General features: G+C 44.5%; 1 protein-coding gene across 5 annotated transcripts in view; it reads left to right on the forward strand.

Moving 5' to 3' along the window:
* LOC118370232 (nck-associated protein 5-like) overlaps positions 1-24,993 on the forward strand; it is a 189,520-nt gene that overhangs the window by 108,669 nt on the left and 55,858 nt on the right. For all 5 annotated transcript variants that reach the window (XM_052499227.1, XM_052499226.1, XM_052499228.1 and 2 more), the window contains one exon: positions 4,778-4,911. In XM_052499227.1, coding sequence (XP_052355187.1) covers positions 4,778-4,911 — 134 coding nt within the window. The remainder of the gene's footprint in view (positions 1-4,777; positions 4,912-24,993) is intronic.

The following is a 24,993-nucleotide window of genomic DNA, read 5'->3' on the forward strand; positions in this document are numbered from 1 at the left end:
CTAAGAAGACATCCATATTGTAAGACTTATAGTAAGACATCCATATTTATGTAAGACTGCTATAGTAAGACTTATAGTAAGACATCCAAGACATCATCCATATTGTAAGACTTATAAGACATCCATATAGAAAGACTTATTCATGCTTATAGTAAGACATAAGAAGACTTATAGTAAGACATTCATATTGTAAGACTTATAGTAAGACATCCATATAGTAATATACAGTTGAAGTCGGAAGTTTACATACACTTAGGTTGGAGTCATTAAAACTCGTTTTTAAACCACTACACACATTTCTTGTTAACAAACTATAGTTTTGGAAAGTTGGTTAGGACATCTACTTTGTGTATGACACAAGTCATTTTCCCAACAATTGTTTACAGACAGATTATTTCACTTATTATTCACTGTATCACAATTCCAGCGGGTCATACATTTATTATACACTAAATTGACTCTACCTTTAAACAGCTTGGAAATTTCCAGAAAATGTATTTCAAGGCCTACCTTCACACTCAGTGCATCTTTGCTTGAATCAAAAGAAATCAGACAAGAGCTCAGGAATAAAATTGGTGATCCTAATTGACCTAAAACAGGGATTTTTTACTCAGATTAAATGTCAGGAATTGTGAAAAACTGAGTTTAAATGTATTTGGCTAGGGTGTAAACTTCCGACTTCAACTGTATTTCATAACATCTATTTGCATTTGTAATTCTACAGTTCAGGAGAACAATATCATGTTTCTAATTCGAGCTCCTAAAGCCGTCCCAGTTGCCATGGCACAAAATGGATACCCAGTGTAATGCAGCACTCTGCACTGTGATAATAAAAAGTTGTTGATTCAAATATACAATTGTAAGGCAACCAGCTGCAATAGTATTGTGAGTATGCTTTAAAAAAATGAGCAAACTCACAATCCTATTGCAGCTGGGGTAATAAGTTAATCTTGTACATCTTCTGACCTAATGTCACGCCCTGACCATAGAGAGCCCTTGGAATCTCTATAGTGGTTTCGGTCAGGGTGTGACTAGGTGGGTGTTCTAGAATGTGTATTTCTATGTTGGTGGTTTTGTATGGTTCCCAATTAGAGGCAGCTGGTAATCGTTGCCTCTAATTGGAGATCATATTTAGGAAGCCCTATCTCCCACCTGCTTTGTGGGATATTGTGTTGTGTTTGTGCACCACTTCTTCACGTTTCATTATTGGTGTATTGTTTTTGTGTAAAGTTTCACTGAAATAAAGATGTGGAACTTCAATCATGCTTGCCCGTGGTCCGCTCATTACGACGATCGTGACACCTAACCCTGATACACAATCCAGGTCTCAATTGTATCAAGGATTAATAATCCTCCTTTAACCTGTCTCCTCTCCTTCCTCCACACCATTTGAAGTGGATTTAACAAGTGACATCAATAAGGGATCATAGCTTTCACCTGGATTCTCCTGGTCAGTCTATGTCATGAAAAGAGCAGCTGTCCTTAATGTGTTGTACACTCAGTGTAAGTTAAAGCTTAAACCCTGCTGCTAGAATCACAGTGGAAAACAACTGCACTAATGCTAGATTTGTCTTTACTAAACATGGTTTTTAAAGACTCCACTGCAGGCTCACTGCTGAAAGATGATCAACTTTTGCCACAGAGACTCTAAAAGCAGAAAAGCTTCTGAACATCCCATTTTCTTCTATGACCCTAATTGGAACATGCACTATGTCCTGAAGCCTCAGAAGTTACTCCAAAAGAAGAAACTGTCCTCGTTTCAGATTCTACACTTCAAAGGCTATGCGGCCTGCCTGCCTTCCTGCATGACCATGTCAAGGAAGAAGTTTCGAGTCAAAGATAATGTTGGGGTTCTGTGATAAAGTTTTGTGGGGCCAAACACTGCCTGCTTTACATCTAAACTTCCACAAGCTAGTTGAGTTTGGGGATTTATCTTGAAGATACTTTAACACTGAAGACATGATTTGGAGAAAGTTAGTGCACTAACTTAACTATAATCTGTCTCCATATGGCAAAATCTACCTAGTTACAGTAAGTGACAGATTGATCACTGCATGCTGAGTAAGCCTCTTAGCCGTACAGTAGGTTCACCCACTCAACCATCTCCCTCTGTCGAGGGTGTAATAAGCTTATTGCCAAAATATAAGGATGTTTACTTCTGGTTAGACAAAACAGAGGCCGTGACACTGTGTTGAACACAATAATGGTACCAAGTGAAACGAACACTGTCCCTACCTCGTTCTCCAACTAATGTGCATGAATTGAGGAGAAAACTGAAGAGGAAATTGGGCATATCCTCCTCATGTCTGCCAAGAGTGGCTGAATTTCCTCTTCACTTGAACACTATAACATACAGTACAATATTAGGGGCTGTGATTATAGCAAAGGGAAATCGTGCCTCGAATAAACGCAGATACTGATAACCGTTTTATGGACATTCCATGATATATCTCATTCCCAGTGAAGGCTATAGTTATAGGGGATGCCTCGAAAAGGATGGAAGGAAAAGGCGATACCTAGTCAGTTGCACAGCTAAATACATTCAACCGAAGTGTGTCTTCCACATTTAACCCAATCCCTCAGATCCGACGTCAATGGCGCCCGGGGCAGTTGTTGCTGGGGGTTAACTGCCTTGCTCAAGGGCAGAATGAGAGATTCTTTCCACCTTGTTGGCTCGGGTATTCAAACCAGCAACTTTTCAGATACTGGCCCAACCGCCATCTGCCTCCTACACAGCATATAGCCACCAAGTCCATGGGTAGCTGACTATGGCTGTCTTACAATAGAAGTGTAATGTACATTTCATCATATGTGTCATTGAAAGTGAACATTGTAGTGGATGCATCAACATAGACTACAAGGCCATGGGAAGTTGACGATATATATGGATGTCTTAATATACAGTTGAAGTCGGAAGTTTACATGCACCTTAGCCAAACACATTTAAACTCAGTTTAAACTCAATTCCTGCTATTTAATCCTAGTAAGAATTTCCTGTATTAGGTCAGTTAGATTCACCACTTTATTTTAAGAATGTGAAATGTCAGAATAATAGTCGAGAGAAATTTATTTCAGCTTTTATTTCTTTCATCACATTCCCAGTGGGTCAGAGGTTTACATACACTTAATTAGTATTTGGTAGCATTGCCTTTAAATTGTTTAACTTGGGTCAAATGTTTCGTGTAGCCTTCTACAAGCTTCCCACAATAAGTTGGGTGAATTTTGGCCCATTCCTCTTGACAGAGCTGGTGTAACTGAGTCAGGTTTGTAGGATTCCTTGCTCTACACTTGCTCTACACTCTTCAGTTCTGTCCAAAAATTGTCTATAGGATTGAGGTCAGGGCTTTGTGATGGCCACTCCAATACCTTGACTTTGTTGTCCTTAAGCCATTTTGCCAAAACTTTGGAAGTATGCTTGGGGTCATTGTCCATTTGGAAGACCCATTTGCGACCAAGCTTTAACTTCCTGACTGATGTCTTGAGATGTTGCTTCAATATATCCACCTAATTTTCCTGCCATCTATTTTGTGCACCAGTCCCTCCTGCAGAAAGCACCACCACAGCATGAGGCTGCCACCCCTGTGCTTCACGGTTGGGTTGGTGTTCTTCGGCTTGCAAGCCTCCCCCTTTTTCCTCAAACATAACGGGTGGTCATTATGGCCAAACAGTTCTATTTTTGTTTCATCAGACCAGAGGACATTTCTCCAAAAAGTATGATGTCCCCATGTGCAGTTGCAAACCGTAGTCTGGCTTTTTTAAGTTAGTTTTGGAGCAGTGGCTTCTTCCTTGCTGAGCGGCCTTTCCGGTTATGTCAATATAGGACTTGTTTTACTGTGGATATAGATACTTTTGCACCTGATTCCTCCAGCATCTTCACAAGGCCCTTTGCTGTTGTTCTGGGATTGATTTGCACTTTTCGTACCAAAGTACGTTCATCTCTAGGAGACAGAACGCGTCTTCTTCCTGAGCAGTATGAAGGCTGCGTGGTCCCATGGTGTTTATACTTGCATACTTATGTTTGTACAGATGAATTTGGTACCTTCAGGCATTTGGAAATTGTTCCCAATGATGAACCAGACTTGTGAAGGTCTACAATGTTTTTTTTCTGAGGTCTTGGCTGATTTTATTTTATTTTCCCATGATGTCAAGCAAAGAGGCACTAAGTTTGAAGGTGGGCCTTGAAATACATCCACAGGTACACCGCCAATTGACTCAAATTATGTCAATAAGCTGATCAAAAGCTTCTAAAGCCATGACATAATTTTCTGGAATTTTCCAAGCTGTTTAAAGGCACAGTCAACTTAGTGTATGTAAACTTCTGACCCACTTGAATTGTGATACAGTGAATAATAAGTGAAATAATCTGTCTGTAAACAATTGTTGGGAAAATGACTTGTGTCATACACAAAGTAGATGTCCTAACTGACTTTCCAAAACTATAGTTTGTTAACAAGAAATTTGTGTAGTGGTTGAAAAACGAGTTTTCATGACTCCAACCTAAGTACATGTAAACTTCTGACTTCAACTGTAGATGTTATATAGATGTTATGACACAGATGTTATGAACTAGATATTATGAAATAGATATTATGAAATTGAAATTATGAAATAGATATTATGAAATAGATATTTGTGACATGTAGATAGTCACAGACTTTGGTCTATGTTGCTGGTGGCTTTTCTATCTCTCTGCCTGTTGACTAGTAACAACACCTGTTACATTTAGCTGTTTTGCTGACAACCAGCAGCCGACCTGACTCTGTCCTTTTTCCCACAGCGACAAAAGCTGATTCACGTGCTAGAGGAAGAGCGACGCCTGCGATTGGACAGTGAGAAGCGGCTTCGGGAGGTGACGGACGAGTCGGAGCTGGGCCGAACGCAGATGGTTTCGCTACAGCAGCACTTCTCCAGGTAACATGCAGACCCTACGCACGCACACACACACACACACACACACACACACACACACACACACACACACACACACACACACACACACACACACACACACACACACACACACACACACACACACACACACACACACACACACACACACATGCATATATACATACACACTGACACAGGCACAGACATGAGCGCACACACACACACACCGCCGTCCCACGCGCCATGGCAACGTTTCCATGACAACAGACCAGTAGGCACCACCAGCTTACTGTACCACTGTAGCACGACACAGGTCAGACACAACCTATATAGGCCTAGATAAATTCTGTCTATGCTACAATCAGATTGCATTGTCATACTCATTGACATAATGCCAAAGATTTTAATGCCACAGACTTTGCCACGGGTTTCAAACTAGGGGCCAATTTTAATTTACACAGCCATCTCTGTTTTTAAATCCTTTGTGTTGAGAAATCTTAATTGCAAACCGTCTCTCCTCAAACCGTCTCTTCATTCATCTCTTGGTGTATCACTTCATCAGTCAACCTTGACTGTATTGAAAGACACATTTTTTTCTTTTTCTCCAACATTTAAAATGAAGGAAGGATGAAGTCTTTGTCAGTTCTCTGACCGCGAAGAATGACAACTGCGGCGAGAGTCCGTTTCCCCCTTTACTATAGGATCATTTACATCCTACTGCAGCCTCATTGAGGTGTGACGTAAGCAAATTCACCACTCAGCTCAGAACTGATGTCATAATTAGGAGATAGTCATTCAACGCACTGCCGCACGAGAATAACCCGTGGATTTTTAGAATGAGCGCTGATCTTCCCATTTTAAATTGGGCGAGGAAAATCTGTCCTAATTAAAATAGTGTGACATTGTATTGGAGTTAGTTGTCTGGAGTTAGTTGCTCAGAATGACCTCTGAACTCTGTGGGTCGTCATAGTTGTCATGTAGTGTTTTAACTATGGGGTCATTACAGCTATGGTACAAGTCTAACAATGGTATAAGTGTTTCCTCTCTAAGTTTTGTAGTAGTATTGTAAGAAGTCTGACGTTCTTAAGACCGCAAACACCAAGGGTGTTTGTGGGCCAGTGGCTACTGTCGCTGCCCTTGGTCAAGGCGATTGGAGTTTAAGCATCCCCCAAAATCGCAACAATGGTGTCAGAAGTGGGATTCGGACCCACGCCTCCAAGGAATGTCAGATGTGTCACAGTGTAATGGCTACTATGGCAACTCACCCGCTTCACTCAACCACATTCACAACAGCTTTGATGGCTAACACACTGCAATGCACATCAATGAAATGTTAATGAACTTATATCCCAATGATTCTATATGGTGTCAAACTTAATGGACCAGTAGTGGTTAAACCATCAGCACGGGCCATTGTAATTCCAGCCCACGAGCTCAACATACCCATGCCCCACAACTCTGTATCATGCTCAGCGTTGGCTGTGGCATCCTGTCACCATATATCTATATGCGTATCCATCAACATATTCATTCTGTCGCGGAATTCCTTTATCCATGTGGGCGTACAGTATGGATTAGATTTTGCAGTCAGCACGGAGAACACAGTCAGCTCAGACATGCTATTGTGTATCTGTATAGTAGCTAGCTGCCCCCCCTAATATGGAATAATGCCTGAGGAGTCAGGCACAGATCATTCAACACAGAGATCTAATAGAAGTCAGTGAGCGGGGGCGACATCGTATCATGTTTACATAAGTGCCTGTCTCCAATCTTTGTCCCTATTCATTTCGCCCTTCCCTGACTGCCTCTGTGACTGCCTCATTTATGTCTGCCATCAGTCTGATCCCCAATCAGTGTCTGACTCAACCAGCCATAGCCGTATTATGTGTTCTGTCACATCATCCAGACTCCCGGCCGATCTCAGATCTGTTTATATTCTGGGCTATCACTGGCGCGGACCAATGCATCAGCTGATGGAGTTAGCATAACGATGCCCGATGTCCCATAGCCCGAATAAGTGAGGCGGGCTAGACTGGTTGTGCATGTATGTGTGTAGGGGAAAAAATATATTAGGCCTATCTGTGATTGGGTCCTGCTCTAGTCCCTTTGTGACAGATGCTTCCGTCGCCGGGCGGTTGCCTCTCTCCAGACGGATTGTTCTTATTGGCTGTGACTCCTGTGGATGACTGCATGCCTCCTCGGCCCCTAGACTGTGGAAGAACAATGTAGACAGGGATTCCATTATGTGCTTATAATGCTCAGCGAAAAGAGACCTTCCCACCACACGCTATAGGAGATGAAGTGCTTGGCATTGCTGGTGTAATTCTCCCTCTATTGCTCATTGTCAGTAGTGGTGGATGGCAGTAATTTCAACAAGGATTGCTAGAAATTTGTTTTTTTTAAAACATTATATTGCTCTTGTTTCTGTACTTTTCAGTGCCTATTAAAGGAGGTTTCCCTGCAGTGACAGACACAGAGGAGCTAAAAGGCTTTAGAGACTCAGTGGCTTGTTGAATTCATAATGTTTGTTTTTGTATGTTGGAGTGTCTGGCTCCATCGGTGGGTTCGGGTGTGGGTTCGGGTGTGGGTGCGTGTGTGCTTGTGTGTTTATTGTGTGTGTGTGTGTGTGTGTGTGTGTGTGTGTGTGTGTGTGTGTGTGTGTGTGTGTGTGTGTGTGTGTGTGTGTGTGTGTGTGTGTGTGTGTGTGTGTGTGTGTGTGTGTGTGTGTGTGTGTGTGTGTGTGTGTGTGTGATTTGCGTGTATCCCTGCATGTGTGTGTACCTGGCCTCTCATTGGATTATTATGTTTACATGGGAGCCAGTAATGTGTGGCGGTGGTCGCAGTGGCAGATGGGACATCTGTGTGGTCACTTTAATTAAGAGTTTACCAGCCAGCAAACCAGTCAGTCAGCAGGCTGCCCACACTGTTTTCAACCTGAACCTTTGACCCACTTGATAATGCCAGCTCTGCACTCTTAAGTCACTGACACACACACACACACACACACATTGTGTGTAGTGCTTAGTTCAGGATGATTGAGCATATTGTGCCATCTTATAGTTGCATTATTTCATTATCCCACTAAAATCTGATTCTCCAGTGAAATAACCTTCCATTGTACCTGTTTCTTTGCTTGTCAAGGATAGAACCTATGTGCCCTACATACATCTTGGCAACATATATTCTACATCAAAATGCACTACTTTTGACTAGAGCCCTATGGCCCATGCTTGAAAGTAGTGAACTATTTAGGGAATATGGTTCCATTTGGGATGCAGGCATAGCCTACCATTCATTTCTCATTAGAAGAGAATAGCCTCATCCCATGAATGTGTCTCATAGATAATATCCAGGAATTATGGAGGTTTGATATCCAATCTCTTTGGGTGCTTTCACACTTGGTTCCTTTGAGACCATTTTTGCAGATTTTTTGTGTGCAGTGTAAACACTCCAAATGAAATCAGACCCCTCAAAAGTGCCCCTGAAGCAAACCCGAACTGAAACCATCTCAAAAGGTGGTCTGAGTTCGGTTCTCTTGAATTCCACTGTCCGGTTCACTTTTTTAGGGCAGTGTGAACACAAAGCTCCCCGGATTGGCTTCTCATTATTCCGGCATAACACACTGGACTACTGCAACACCATTTCCTCTGACGTAACACCTCCCATTGGTTTCACGAAAGAGAGAAGATGATACTGTGTAAGTTCGAAGACAAAACTTGCTGGTTTTGGATATTGATTAGCGATGCACAGACATTGCAACAGTTTCGTACTGATACGATGTTCAGATCATTTTTTTTGCAATATATGATCTATAGGATGAGAGCCTTGTAAACTGTTTGTTTGATTATGGGGGTTGAATAGCGTAGGAAGACAACAACATATTTGGTGAATCAATGCTTGCTCTTAAAGGGGCATTGGGTGTACAATTTTCAATTACAGCATTATTTAATCTGAAGTTATTCTTCTGCTTTTTATTCTGTTATTAAAATGATCTTCTGATCATTATTATTATGTCTCATCTTTTAAATAAATGCAATCTATTAGCTTCCAAAATGTGAGTAGGTATATCTAGCTGTCTGATAACATGCTCTGATGGAATTGCTTGTCCTGCACTTTATAAAAACCCAGAATGCATTGAATGTTGTAAAAAAATATGAGTTCCTTTCTAAACATAACAATGTGTGTTGTTGTTTGTGCTGTTGTTTGTGTTGCACTTCTTTGCTTTATCTTGGCCAGGTCGCAGTTGTAAAGGAGAACTTGTTCTCAACTAGCCTACCTGGTTAAATAAAGGTGAAATAAAAAAGATGCAAATTCAAAGACGACACAGGCCACAAAATAGGTGAAGTGATTTGGCAAAACAGTTGAGTCCTCATTCAAAGACAAGGGCAGTAGGAATAGAAAGAGAACTGAGTTCTTTTGGCTGTATCACCTCCCATAGGGCGGGACACAATTGGCCCAGCATTATCCGGGTTTGGCCGGGGTAGGCCGTCATTGTAAATAAGAATTTGTTCTTAACTCATGAAAGGTGAAATAAAATCGAAATGAAGTCACATTCAATGATGATAGTGAATTGAAATAAGGTTAGAATAGGACCTCTAAATTGGATAAAGATAAAATACCACAAACACATATCAATATTTTGATAACATTTTTATAGCCTGCAGGAATAATGCTTTATAACATGTTATGAGCCTTTATGGGCCTGTCTTAAAGGGCTATAATATGTTATGTCTGTCTATATGTAATAGAACCATATTTTTTCAGTCGAACTTCCTTAACATAACAGGACACCCTTTTTTGTGAAGTTATTAGAGAGTCTGTTTTAGTTTCGTCTTTCCACAGCCTGGTTTCATAGACTAGACGTAACATAGTAAACATACATTCGGAATACTCAAATTAGTATTATATGTTATGTTTGGTATGGTTACTTAAGACAGAAACGAAAGTAGGGTGGTTGGTCGGGGTGGATGGGTAGGCGTATAATGCAAACGTCTAACAACCCAAATGTGACGTCTAGTAAACCAAAAGTTTTGAGTGCGAATCTCATCACGGACAACTTGAGCATTTTATCTAATTACCAACTTTTCAACTACTTACTACTTTTTAGCTACTTTGCAACTACTTAGTATGTTAGCTAACCCTCCTCCTAACTTTAACCCTACACTTAACTTCTAAACTTAAACCTAACTCCTAACCCAAACCCCTAGCCTAGCTAAAGTTAGCCACCTAGTTAGAATTCGTAATATATATTATGTTTTGCAAATTCATCATATATAATACGAATTGTAATTCGTAACATGTCATACGAAATTGGTGATGGACATCCACAAATGAATGCATACCATATGAAATATAATATATCATACTAAATGGAGTGTCCCAGATTTATGTACAGAATAATACGAAATGCTCTGAGACCAGGTTGCTTTCCAATCTCCTGTTTTGGAAAACCAAGGTGTTGTGTGCTGATATGAGAGAGGTATGTTAATGAGCTCTTGTTAGATCCATGGCACCTCGCTGTCTCCCTCCGTCCTTCACTCTGATCAGGGAATAGAGAAAACACACATCAGAGAAAGCCTAAGAGTGGTGCCAGACGAACCCCAGGGAAGCACAGCTTTTTACTAGCCCCAGCGAGGATGTGTGTGTGCTTCCTGATGTGCCTCGGTGCTTTCTTTTCGGGAGGTGAATGTAAGGGCAGGAACCTGATCGAAACAATCGTTTAGTAGTGGGTCGTCTGGCTTTTTTCTCCGTTTTATACACAAAAAGACGTCATAGTCTCGGTTCCCAGTTTTTTGTTTTCCTTTGTGTTCATGTCTGTCCTCAGATCAGCAGGTCTGCGTTCCTTAAGGGACTGGTCACTCACACACTCGAACCCCACCAACACACACACACCCTCCCCCATCCCTATCCAGCTGAGCATTAAAGGGGAGGAGACCCCAGCAGGAAGGTCACCTGGTCGGCCCCTGACTTGGGTCAGCCCTCAGGGAGCTAGCTCTAGATTGGTCGTCATTAAAACTCAGGGATTAGTGGAAGACTTAGAGCCCACACAGTCCACCCTGTAGGTTATTTACACCCACAGGGGCCTGACACTGTAGAGAGAGGACAGAGGACAATGGGAAACCAACTAACAGGAGCCCTCTCAACTTCTCGAGGGCTGAAGTTTGAACAGTTAGTAGGACAGAAGCAGAGTTACATGGACAAGTAGCGGGAGATGGAGGTGAAAGAAGGTGGCCGGTTGGACTTTACAAGAGGTTGACTGGACTGGATTGTAAGGAGAGCCTGAGTCACATCACCCCCAGCAGTCTATCCCTCCTCCACCCCTCCCTCCTCCCTACAGTCAGACAGGATGTCCTGTGGACAGACATGGACCCGGGGGCCACTGGGGCCCCCCATCAAAGGCTTCCACTTAGGGCTTGGCCTGAAGATGAGGGAAGCAGTTTTCAGGTAATGAAAGATCCAGGCTCGCTCTGTTTCTCACTGTCTCTATTTGTCTTCAACACTTGTCTAATGTACCTTTCTGGAGACAGAACTTTGAAAACTCCGGGAGTACTCAGTTGCATGCTGGAGAACTTAAACCTGCACACTAAAACCTATGTTTTTTTGTATAAGGTCCTGGCCACCTGCAATAATATGCTGACTAATCAATGGCCTAACTCCAAGACACTTATCCACGCTCTCCTTCTTGACTTTGAATCAGCTTTGTCTCTACAAGTTGAGTTCCTTGTCAGGATAAGGGAGGCATATAGACTACAGGCTTGTGAATACTAATAACAACAGCAGATGATGACTCTAGGTCTAGATTTACAACTCTGTGGAGTATTCTGTCTGCATTTTACTGGTGGTGGGGGGGGGGGGGGGGTAGGATGATGTAAACAGGCAGGAATGAGTGGATGGACGTTCAAGTCCAGACGTGTTGTTTGGAGAGTCATGCTTGGTTTCAGACTGCTGAAGCTGGCCCCCACAATTACCACAGACTGAGAGAGAGGAAGAGAGGAGAGAGACCATAGGGTCAGGCTATACAAACACCACAGACCATGGTCATGTGCTTACCTCGTTAACGTGTTAGCGCGTTCCGGCCCACAGCTGTACCGGCAAGTTATCACCCGGCCACAGCGAGATAGCTAACACACATATTCCCCTGATTCCCAATGAGCTCGGTGATTGCGTTTGTGTGCACTCACGTTCAGAGATCAATGCCCTTTTAGGCTAATCAAACACCCAATACCATTTGAAGCATTTCAAACAGGGCCCCTCGGTCGGAGCAGCTGCGGAGTTGATTGTGGCTCTTTTTCACACTCCGCACATCTGGTGGTTTCTTGAGGAAAAAACAGCCTCTTTGCTGTTCCACTCACAGCTGTCAGATTTTGGTGTTCCACTCACAGCCATCAGACTTTGCTGTTCCACTCACAGCCGTCAGACTTTGGTGTTCCACTCACAGACTTTGCTGTTCCACTCACAGCCGTCAGACTTTGCTGTTCCAATCACAGCCGTCAGACTTTGCTGTTCCAATCACAGCCGTCAGACTTTGCTGTTCCACTCACAGCCGTCAGACTTTGCTGTTCCAATCACAGCCGTCAGACTTTGGTGTTCCACTCACAGACTTTGCTGTTCCACTCACAGCCGTCAGACTTTGCTGTTCCAATCACAGCCGTCAGACTTTGCTGTTCCAATCACAGCCGTCAGACTTTGCTGTTCCACTCACAGCCGTCAGACTTTGCTGTTCCACTCACAGCCGTCAGACTTTGCTGTTCCACTCACAGCCGTCAGCCTTTGCTGTTCCACTCACAGCCGTCAGACTTTGCTGTTCCACTCACAGCCGTCAGACTTTGGTGTTCCACTCACAGCCATCAGACTTTGGTGTTCCACTCACAGACATTGCTGTTCCACTCACAGCCGTCAGCCTTTGCTGTTCCACTCACAGCCGTCAGACGTTGCTGTTCCACTCACAGCCGTCAGACTTTGCTGTTCCACTCACAGCCGTCAGACTTTGCTGTTCCACTCACAGCCATCAGACTTTGGTGTTCCACTCACAGACTTTGCTGTTCCACTCACAGCCGTCAGACTTTGCTGTCAGCCTTTGCTGTTCCACTCACAGCCGTCAGACTTTGACTTTGTTCCACTCAGCTTTGCTGTTCCACTCACAGCCGTCAGACTTTGCTGTTCCACTCACAGCCGTCAGACTTTGCTGTTCCACTCACAGCCGTCAGACTTTGCTGTTCCACTCACAGCCGTCAGACTTTGCTGTTCCACTCACTTTGCTGTTCCACTCACAGCCGTCAGACTTTGCTGTTCCACTCACAGCCGTCAGACTTTGCTGTTCCACTCACAGCCGTCAGACTTTGCTGTTCCACTCACAGCCTTTGCTGTTCCAGCCTTTGCTGTTCCACTCACAGCCTTCAGACTTTGCTGTTCCAATCACAGACTTTGCTGTTCCACTCACAGACTTTGCTGTTCCACTCACAGCCGTCAGACTTTGCTGTTCCAATCACAGCCGTCAGACTTTGCACAGCCGTCAGACTTTGCTGTTCCAGACTTTGCTGTTCCACTCACAGCCGTCAGCCTTTGCTGTTCCACTCACAGCCGTCAGACTTTGCTGTTCCACTCACAGCCGTCAGACTTTGCTGTTCCACTCACAGCCGTCAGACTTTGCTGTTCCACTCACAGCCATCAGACTTTGGTGTTCAGACTTTGCTGTTCCACTCACAGCCGTCAGACTTTGCTGTTCCACTCACAGCCGTCAGACTTTGCTGTTCCACTCACAGTCCACTCACAGCCGTCAGACTTTGCTGTTCCACTCACAGCCGTCAGACTTTGCTGTTCCACTCACAGACTTTGCTGTTCCACTCACAGCCGACTTTGCTGTTCCACTCACAGACTTTGCTGTTCCACTCACAGCCGTCAGACTTTGCTGTTCCACTCACAGCCGTCAGACTTTGCAGCACTCACAGTCGTCAGACTTTGCTGTTCCACTCACAGCCGTCAGACTTTGCTGTTCCACTCACAGCCGACTCAGACTTTGCTGTTCCACTCACAGCCGTCAGACTTTGCTGTTCCACTCACAGCCGTCAGACTTTGCTGTTCCACTCACAGCCGTCAGACTTTGCTGTTCCACTCACAGTTCTGTTCCACACAGCCACAGACTTTGCTGTTCCACTCACAGCCGTCAGACTTTGCTGTTCCACTCACAGCCATCAGACTTTGCTGTTCCACTCACAGCCGTCAGACTTTGCTGTTCCACTCACAGCCGTCAGACTTTGCTGTTCCACTCACAGCTGTTCCACTCACAGACTTTGCTGTTGCACTCACAGACTTTGCTGTTCCACTCACAGCCGTCAGACTTTGCTTCCACTTCCACTCACAGCCGTCAGACTTGCTGTTCCACTCACAGACTTTGCTGTTCCACTCACAGCCGTCAGACTTTGCTGTTCCACTCACAGCCGTCAGACTTTGCTGTTCCCACTCACAGCCTGTCAGACTTTGCTGTTCCACTCACAGCCGTCAGACTTTGCTGTTCCACTCACAGCCGTCAGACTTTGCTGTTCCACTCACAGCCGTTTTGCTGTTCCACTCACAGACTTTGCTGTTCAGACTTTGCTGACTTTGCTGTTCCACTCACAGCCGTCAGACTTTGCTGTTCCACTCACAGCCGTCAGACTTTGCTGTTCCACTCACAGCCGACAGACTTTGCTGTTCCACTCACAGCCGTCAGACTTTGCTGTTCCACTCACAGCCGTCAGACTTTGCTGTTCCACTCACAGCCGTCAGACTTTGCTGTTTCCAGACTTTGCTGTTCCACTCACAGCCTTTGCTGTTCCAGACTTTGCTGTTCCACTCACAGCCGTCAGACTTTGGTGTTCCACTCACAGCCATCAGACTTTGGTGTTCCACTCACAGACTTTGCTGTTCCACTCACAGCCGTCAGACTTTGCTGTTCCACTCACAGCCATCAGACTTTGGTGTTCCACTCACAGACTTTGCTGTTCCACTCACAGCCGTCAGACTTTGCTGTTCCACTCACAGCCGTCAGACTTTGCTGTTCCACTCACAGCCGTCAGACTTTGCTGTTCCACTCACAGCCGTCAGACTTTGCTGTTCCACTCACAGCCGTCAGACTTTGCTGTTCCACTCACAGCCGTCAGACTTTGCTGTTCCACACAGCCGTCAGACTTTGCTGTTCACAGCCGTCAGACTTTGCTGTTCCACTCACAGCCGTCAGACTTTGCTGTTCCACTCACAGCCGTCAGACTTTGCTGTTCCACTCACAGTCGTCAGACTTTGCTGTTCCACTCACAGCCGTCAGACTTTGCTGTTCCACTCACAGCCGTCAGACTTTGCTGTTCCACTTTGCTGTTCCACTCACAGCCGTCAGACTTTGCTGTTCCACTCACAGCCGTCAGACTTTGCTGTTCCACTCACAGTCGTCAGACTTTGCTGTTCCACTCACAGCCGTCAGACTTTGCTGTTCCAATCACAGCCGTCAGACTTTGGTGTTCCACTCACAGACTTTGCTGTTCCACTCACAGCCGTCAGACTTTGCTGTTCCACTCACAGCCGTCAGACTTTGCTGTTCCACTCACAGCCGTCAGACTTTGCTGTTCCACTCACAGACTTTGCTGTTGCACAGACTTTGCTGTTCCACTCACAGCTGACTTCCACTCACAGACTTTGCTGTTGCACTTTGCTGCTGTCCACTCACAGCCGTCAGACTTTGCTGTTCCACTCACAGTCGTCAGACTTTGCTGTTCCACTCACAGCCGTCAGACTTTGCTGTTCCACTCACAGACTTTGCTGTTCCACTCACAGCCGTCAGACTTTGCTGTTCCACTCACAGACTTTGCTGTTCCACTCACAGCCGTCAGACTTTGCTGTTCCACTCACAGCCGTCAGACTTTGCTGTTCCACTCACAGACTTTGCTGTTCCACTCACAGCCGTCAGACTTTGCTGTTCCACTCACAGACTTTGCTGTTCCACTCACAGACTTTGCTGTTCCACTCACAGCCGTCAGACTTTGCTGTTCCACTCACAGACTTTGCTGTTCCACTCACAGCCGTCAGCCTTTGCTTTTCCACTCACAGCCGTCAGACTTTGCTGTTCCACTCACAGCCATCAGACTTTGCTGTTCCACTCACAGACTTTGCTGTTCCACTCACAGCCGTCAGACTTTGCTGTTCCAATCACAGCCGTCAGACTTTGCTGTTCCACTCACAGCCGTCAGACTTTGCTGTTCCACTCACAGCCATCAGACTTTGCTGTTCCACTCACAGCCATCAGACTTTGCTGTTCCACTCACAGCCATCAGACACATTAGCGATGGATGGGAGACGGTTAGACTGATAATAAGTGTCAGTTCCATATTTAAACCACCCACTTTATGAGAGGGTTTGTTAGTTGCTGATTTCATTACATTTCTCTGTCCCCACCCTCCCTTGTGCCGCAATTAACCGAGTCACAGGCGTTCTAACGTAGTCGGGGAATTGGAATGATTGAGTTTATTTAGGGGGATTAGGGGAGGTTTTGAAATTACATTTCAGAGGCTGATCAACTTGGAGAGGTTATTCAGATGTAACCGCCTGTCTATCATTACTGTAAAGTGGTGACAGTGGAGGGGAGGTCACTCCGTTTATAAAAAATATACTTATTACAGTGTGTGTTAGATTACACAGTGCTATCTGTAACTATGTCCGTAACCAAGACCTCCATGTTGATACACATACTCTACTTTGATCTGCACTCTTAAGTCACTGACACACACACACACACACAGACATTAATTCCCTTCCGCTACGGATTAACCATGTTGGTTGTGATGATATTTTACAGGCGTACTAAACGAGGTCAGATTACAAGCCTGTGTGAAAGTAGGGCATCCGTTGGTTCACACATGATCAAGGCTTTCCTGTCTTGCCACTGTTCAAAGGGCTGCCGCTGGGTAGGATGCAGACCAGCAGACTGCCCGTGGCACAGTGACATGGAATATGCAGTGACCTTATGGAAGTTGTATGGATCTGGTGGCGGTGGCACTCGTCTGTGGCAGTCACGCAGGCAGGCAGGCAAGGCAAGCGACACATGACACACAGGAGCTGTCTATGGTGTAATATGAACACCTGTCAACACACGATCAGGCAAGTAGACTGATACACATGGTCAATGCATAGAGACACTTGTGCCTTAATAGCCGCTACTAAAGTCATTTATTTAGAAGGTTGAGCCAGTGAGCTTTCTGTCTGAATGTTCCCGAGAGTGACACTTTCTCCTCTATAGCCGTTGCTCGAGTGTCATTGGACGCTTCCGCCTTGTTCTGTTGATTTTGGATCGTTTTCAAAACCTATCAAGATGTCCACAGTACCGACTTGGATACACATGATCCCAAATGCTGACCAATAAGAACATCTGATTTGATTGTTTTCAGCGGGTCATTTCATAGGGAATTCTCAGAGGCGTTCTCCTACCTCATCAAAATATCGAGAATAAAGGCGTTAACATGGCGCCCGCTCTAAAACCTGGCCAAAGTATTTTAATATATGGCTATGGGTATGTACAGATGTATGAACATATTTAAACTCAACATGGGAGTCAAATCTAACTTGAAATGACCCTGTACTTCATTACATAACAGCAATGTCAGGCACAGTAGATGCTTATGATAGGGAATGCCTGTACAAGGCCCTCAGCTGGGATAGGTTGTGTGTGGAGGGGAGAGAACCTGACCACAGGCCACCTTCTCCTCTCCATGCCCCAAGAGGAGCATCCATGCAGGGGGAGGTTTGAGGAGGTTCGGGGATAGCTGTGCTCCTGGTTTTGCTGTGGAGTAATCGGATTCATCCTGTCATCCTCCCTAAGTGTCTCCTCTGGGGCCCGTCAGTGATGTTCTGTGCAGCATGTGGGCCACACATGCTACCCTTCACACGCACATTCGCAGTCACACACACACGCACACACACAACCCTATCACCCTATCACAGATCCTCCGGGAGCCTCCGAGGGCTAGAGGCCTCTGCTCATATGGGGCCCCTTGGCTCCCAGCATACTGCTAACTGCTTCCTATGGCCAGAGATGTACATGTGGAAAAAACATAATGGATTTGCTTGAACTCCAACCTCAACTAAAGGAGGGACAAGAGGTGGAAGAACGAGAGGATTGTGTTTTCAAGAGGAATTAATTAATTCATTAAATTAAGTCTTATCCATATGTCCATGCAGTGACTTTTTGGTCGCATGTTTGTGAGAATTGTACCCTATGTGACACGGTACTTCACTCAAATGAAATGAAAATGGTGGCAGCATCCTGGAGGTTGTCGTTATCTCTCTCAGAAGAACAGGAGGCTGTAAAACAGTGACATGACTGCCTTGGTCTGCCTGGCCTCTGACTGCCTCACTCGTCCCTTTGGTGTCCCCCTGCCTCCCCGCCATGCATGTCTCATTGTCAGAGGTCAAAGGTGACTTGAAAGAGCCAGTGGTCCTAGGGTTTAAGGAATTTGTAATGCTTCCCCTGTGCCAAAGGGGAACGATGCCCCCCCACACACACACTAACCCATTTTCCGCTTTAAACAAAACTGGATGCGTATCGCCTGGTCAGAGAACGAGTGTAGAGACCCCAACAGCATTTGTCCTGAGGGCTTTATTAGGGGTCCAGGTCACTCAGTCCCCTCTAGGGTAGGAGGAGAGGGTAGAGGCCAGTAGAGTCCCCATTACAATGACCCATTCTGGTTGAAAAACACAAAACAAAAGTTTGAAAGAGGATTTTAAAAAAAGTGGCTTAGCTTAATCTATCGCCCTGCCTGGCAATTACATGCATTTACAGAGGTGGAGGAGATTTAGTGGAAAAAAGTGTTCAACCTGAAAAATGGAACTTCAAGAATGCTGAGTCGGATAGTTTGGGTGAGTTTTCCTGGAGCTGCTGCCAGGTGAAGATAAGGCAAGGATAATATTTATCCATCAAGTCATGGTGACCCCTCGTGACCCCAATCCAGCCACAACCTGATGATTGTTCCCTACTCTTTTTTTGGGGGGGGGGGCTCAAGACTTTTCAAATTGTGCCTTTGTCAAACCTTCTTAATGGAGTTTGGTCCAGGGCATTTCCCAATGCGCCCCGAGGTTGCAGTAGCCAGGTAGACCAATCCAACCCATGAGCTCATGGTCTCACTCTTTATCTATCATGTTCATATGTGTCCTGAGAAAGAAGTCTGTTTGTCTTCCTGTCTGTCAATTTGTGCTATTATTGCTTGTGTACAGTATTGCCATGACGACACAGCAGTGATTTACATAGCAATAGAAAGTGTTGGTTTCAACTCAGCCTCCCTAATCCCTGGCAGCCAATAAAGCTCCATGTCTGCTGTCCATCCATCCATCCCTCACACTCATCCCAGGCTGAGTGATCCCTATCCTGGCTTCCCCCCTGTGGCCACAGACCTGATCCCTGGTCGTAGCCTAGCCGCAGCCTAGCGTCGACGCAGCAGGGGCTGTCCTCCTCTGGCTCAGGCTTAACATGGGACATATGGGAAAGGGTTTCCGTCCCTCCCCCTTTACTTCTCCCTCCCTTTGGACTTCTTCCCTTACCAGACTATGGTCCTGACTGGGACAGCGTTGGGATTGGATAATAACCCACCACAGGGCAGGCCACCTCATAGAAAGTGAGACTGGTTGAGACTGGCTGGCAGGTTGTGTGTGGTTCATGATGCTAACGGACGACCAACCAAACGTGCTGGCAGTGTCTGTTAGATGGGAAAAGCACTCAGGCTTGTATGATTCTTGAATGGCCTATTTTAGTGGACCCACATTTTGATCTGTGTCTGGGTCATCCGGTGACACTGAGTGCTGAGAGCAGTGCTCTCTCTGAGTGCAGGCTGGCTGGTCTGTCTGCTTGTCCCCATGGAGCTTAGGGAAGTGTGCACGGTGCTTGTGGCATTGTTTAGGAGAAGGGATGTTTGTAAGAACCAGAATGGACCCAAATTCAGCAACATGGGGTAAGTCGGACTGAGGTGATCTGATCATTGTGAGCGTTTAAAGATCTGCGTGTTTGTGTGTGTGTGTTCTTTTTGCTAAATCCTTGGTTGTGCATGAAGCATTGTTAGAGGTTCCTCTGAGAATTCATTTAATTTGACTTGTATCCGTTCTACACCCGGAGTAGCGCTTGATCGTTTTCATTGACAGGTGATAAAAATGGCGTCCCATTTGAAGTCTGGACGGCGGTGAACGTTTTCATGGCTTAAATGGCAGGAAGCTGCAAATCTGTGTTTCAATGTTCGGGCCATCTGAAAGTGGCTGAGACATGAGTAATGTGAGACACAGGACGCAGTGGAGACCGCCACACAGGGTGTTCTACCTCTAACAGGCCATTTTGGTCCATCAATGGTTTGCATGTTCTGACGACTTGTCAAACACACCTCATTCAGCTCATTCAGACATCTGGCTTCCTTTCCCCATTGGATTTACTTGAAGTTGTGTGTGTGTGTGTGTGTGTGTGTGTGTGTGTGTGTGTGTGTGTGTGTGTGTGTGTGTGTGTGTGTGTGTGTGTGTGTGTGTGTGTGTGTGTGTGTGTGTGTGTGTGTGTGTGTGTGTGTGTGTGTGTGTGTGTGTGTGTGTGTGTGTGTGTGTGTGTTTTACTTATACCTGGGCCTGGAAATTGATTGGAGACTTAATTGTACTTCCTGGCTGTTGCCGACGTGTTTGAAATTCAGCTGGTGCAGTCTGGGGGTCAAACGAGTCAGGCTTTGCTTTCCTCAATCCATCCATCCCTGCATCCTTCCCTTCCTCCCTCCTTTTCTCCAGCGAGGTCCTCAATAGAAGGTCATTTACAACCACTGAGATTGTAACCACATTAAGTAAGGGCTGTTTGGACACAGATTTAAGCTTTGATTCTACACACAAAAAAAACTATCTTTCACATCTTTTTTTCACGAAGGTTGTTATCAGCTCTAATGGTTTGGGTTGACATCTCGTGGAGTTGATAAGTGTTTCACACGAAATTAGGAAATTCCCAACAGATTTTAAATGGCAATGTTATTACATTTAGTATAATAGACAAGGTTAATGGCTCAAGTTGTTAGGCCAGAGTCTGATTATTTCTATTTATCCCTATGTAAATTGAATTGAAGTGATATCATATTCACACTATATACAGCACATGTGCGACTTGAGGATGTTTTGAAATTGTCGATGGATTACAGTTATGATCCTAATCCAAGTTTATTATTAGAGATAAATGAAATAAACACTCTTTGAAACCATTCTCACTCTATTTGATTACATATAAAACCACACAAAATGTAATACAAGCGTTAAAAGCATTATGCACTTGAAACAACCTCGCGGATCTCCCTCCCCTGTCCTCACCAATTCTACTGCTAAATAGCTTCAGAAAACACTATAATTCCTAATCAGTACACCATCAAAATGTGATTATCAGGGGTAATTGTCCAAGACAGTCCTATTTGTGATGCTCCCCCAGATGAATTGGAGGGAGAAATGTGTTTAGAATTAATGGGAGCTAAACTTGAACCCACCTTTTCAAGTTTACAGAGACAAAAGAACTACATTTTATGTTCAGGTCACTGTGTGTGTAGCTGCATTAATCTACTTTAGTCATGTATGGTGATGAGGGATGAGATGTGTCATATGTAAATTGTAGGTTAGTAGCTGAAAAAACACCTGAGAAAGATTTGTTTGGCTTTCATCTCATATGTAGCTTTTGAATGCCAATGTGGCAGCATTACGACTTGTCATAGCGTTGCGACATGTCATAGAATACCGACTTTTCATAGCATTGCGGTACTTATCATAGCATTACGACTTGTCATAGCTTTATGAACTGTCATAGCATTACGACATGTCATAGCATTAAATCAAATCAAATTGTATTTGTCACATGCTTTGTAAACAACAGGTGTAGGCTAACAGTGAAATGCTCACTTACGGGCCCTTCCAAACAATGCAGAGAGAAAAAACGAGAAATACTAGAAAAATAATAGGCCAACATGAGGAATAAATACACAATGAGTAACAATAACAGGGTTATATACACAGGGTACCAGTACAGAGTCCATGTGCAGGGGTACGAGGTAATTGAGGTAGATTTGTCCTGTACAGTACATATTTATTTTATTAATTTGACCATTTTAATAAACAAGCACACATAAAACGTAAAAGCCATACATGCACATTAATAAAATCATTGAGGACAACACACAATAAAGTCTGGGACTTATTTCCATTGTGGTCCTCTTGAGACAAGATGGCTGGACAAGATCAAACACAGTATGGCAGAGCTCAGTTGGTAGAGCATGGCGCTTGTAACGCCAGGGTAGTGGGTTCGATCCCCGGGACCACCCATACGTAGAATGTATGCACACATGACTGTAAGTCGCTTTGGATAAAAGCGTCTGCTAAATGGCATATATTATTATTATTATTATTAAATAATCAAACAAAAACAGAGAAGAAGAACATCTATCTCATCATTCCAGTTACATCATAGGGGTTATTCATATGGGCACAGAAGACATCAAACATATTTTTACTTTATTTTTACAGCTGTCCAGATAGGACATTGTTTTTATAGTCAGAGGCAACTCATTCCATTCTGTGGCTCCAGTATACAAGAAAGTACCTTTCCCAGCATTACTCCTGAACCTGTATAAGCACACATCAGCAACACCTGATCTGGTGCTGTGATTGTGTGCATCCCTAACACAAGGAAAGTAATCACTTAGATATCTGGGAGCAGGACCATAAATACTCCTGTAAACCAAACCTAGTCTAATCTGGGAAACACTAGCCTCAACAGGCAGCCAGTTTAGTTCCTGAAAGCAGCTCCTGCCTATGTGAATATGTGGACTCACCTTCAATACTACCCTGATCAGCTTATTCTGGGCTATCTGGAGCTTCCCCTTCATAAGTTTAGATAAGCCGCCAAACCAGGAAGTACTAGCATAGTCAAAATGGCATTGAATGAGGGCAGTAGCTAGCAGTCCTTATCAAGCAGCTTGGACTTTCTAGCCAAAAACGTCCTGGGATTAAGTGCTGGCATTAACCTTCCCTAGCACCTTATTGGCCATGCTCACACGTCCCAAGCTTCCATCAAGGATACATCCCAGTAGCTAACAGAGGTTTTAGTAGTCAGCACCTTACCCCCTAACTCCACTCTGATTTCAGATGACCTACACAATTTAGGTCTGGATAAAAAAAAATTGCTTCAGTTTTCCCTAAGTGCAGAGATAGCTTATTATCTCCAAGCCATTTGTAAGCTCTGTGCTAAGTATGCTCTCCAACATAGTTTTACTTTTGTGAGACACCAGAAGTGTAGAGTCATCCGCATAAAGAAAAAGACAGCAAGAACAAGCATCTTTCATTTCGTTAATATACAATAAAAACAGCAGAGGCCCAAGCACGCTCCCCTGCGGAACGCCACAACTAATTTGTTTTAATAACTGAGACAGTGAACCATTAACCTCTACTACTTGCTCCCTTCCTGATAAATAGGACTTTACCCAGCCTAGAGGGATACTGCTTAACCCCAGTGCCTCTACTTTGGAGATTAGGAGACAGTGGTTAACTGTATCAAATGCCTTCTGTAGGTCAAGCAGTACCATTCCACACAGATTTACCTCATCAATCTCTTTCCTGATGAAGTAAGTCAAGTAAAGTAGACATGAATCAGTGGAGTATGTTTTTCTAAAACACGACTGAAAATGATACATTAGACCCTGTTTGTTAAAACATATTCATACATTTGCTCATGTACATTTCTCTCCATGATCTTTGATGTTACACAGAGGTTAGATACAAGCCTATAATTCCCAGGGTCAGACTTTATGTCCTTATACAGAGGTATAACTTCAGCTTGTTTCATGTCCCTGGGAAAGGTGCCTTGTTATAGATAGAGATAAAGTGACATATAGTAAACAGTAGAAGCAGTGTATGTGATGAGTCAAAAGATACAGTATGCAGATATTCAGGGTAGCTACGGGTTAACTATTTAAAAAACTATTAGAAAAGCTATTCAGCAGAGCATTACAGCTAGTCCTGGACATTTCTTATTCATAGAATAGCATTTTGACAGTCACCGTGTCACGGCTGTTGAAGGAAGAGGACCAAGGTGCAGCGTGGTGGGCGTACATGTTCTTTTATTAATATGTGACGCCGAACAAAAACAATAAACACTACAAAAACAAACCGTGAAGCTAAAGGCTATGTGCCCTAAACAAAGTCAACTTCCCACAAAGACAGGTGGGAAAAGGGCTACCTAAGTATGGTTCTCAATCAGAGACAACGATAGACAGCTGCCTCTGATTGAGAACCACACCCGGCCAAACACAAAGAAATAGAAAACATATAAATAAAGAAACTAGAATGCCCACCCTAGTCACGCCCTGGCCATAGAGAGGCTTTTATTCTCTATTTTGGTTAGGCCAGGGTGTGACTAGGGTGGGCATTCTAGTTTCTTTATTTCTATGTTTTCTATTTCTTTGTGTGACACACAGTATGGAGTCAGGCACCTTGTAGCTCAGCATGTATTATGAAGTCAGACTTTGGTACCACTCTGCAGTGGCTTCCATCCATATCCATGGTCCCTTTATCCCCCTCTGCTCTCTCTCTGCTTATATGGTGCACATACAGGACCCTGTGACTTCAAACAGTCTGGGGAATCCACCGCATGTTGAAGTCATTCCCCTCAATCGGCACTGGAAGTCTTTGTGCGCGTGTGTGTAAGTGCGTATGTACTGCAGGGGACTGTTTCTGCCCATCTCTCTTGGCCAGGCTGTATATTTGGGATTGAGCCTGGGCTTGTCTGGCATTGCTGGTTGGGACTTTGAGGCACACCATGTGCTCTCATGATCTGCCCTGAATCAGCCCCTATTAAAAAACACACAGAGACCCTTTCAAGTGCTGGCTAGCCGCAGCCACCAGACCTCCAGCCTAGAGCCCCTAGTCCTCATCCACAACACAGGCCAGCCAGAGGAGAGGAACATCAAAGGCCCCCATCATCCTGTCATTTAGCCATGTGGAGGTCACCGGGGTCAGACCACTGCCTCTCTACACAGTGATGTTCTGTCTGTCTGGTACTGTGGCGGAGAATGTGGAGAATTTGATTTTAATGTGTTTTTT

The sequence above is a fragment of the Oncorhynchus keta genome, chromosome 37, assembly GCF_023373465.1.
Source record: "Oncorhynchus keta strain PuntledgeMale-10-30-2019 chromosome 37, Oket_V2, whole genome shotgun sequence".
In the NCBI taxonomy this organism is placed as follows: domain Eukaryota; kingdom Metazoa; phylum Chordata; class Actinopteri; order Salmoniformes; family Salmonidae; genus Oncorhynchus; species Oncorhynchus keta.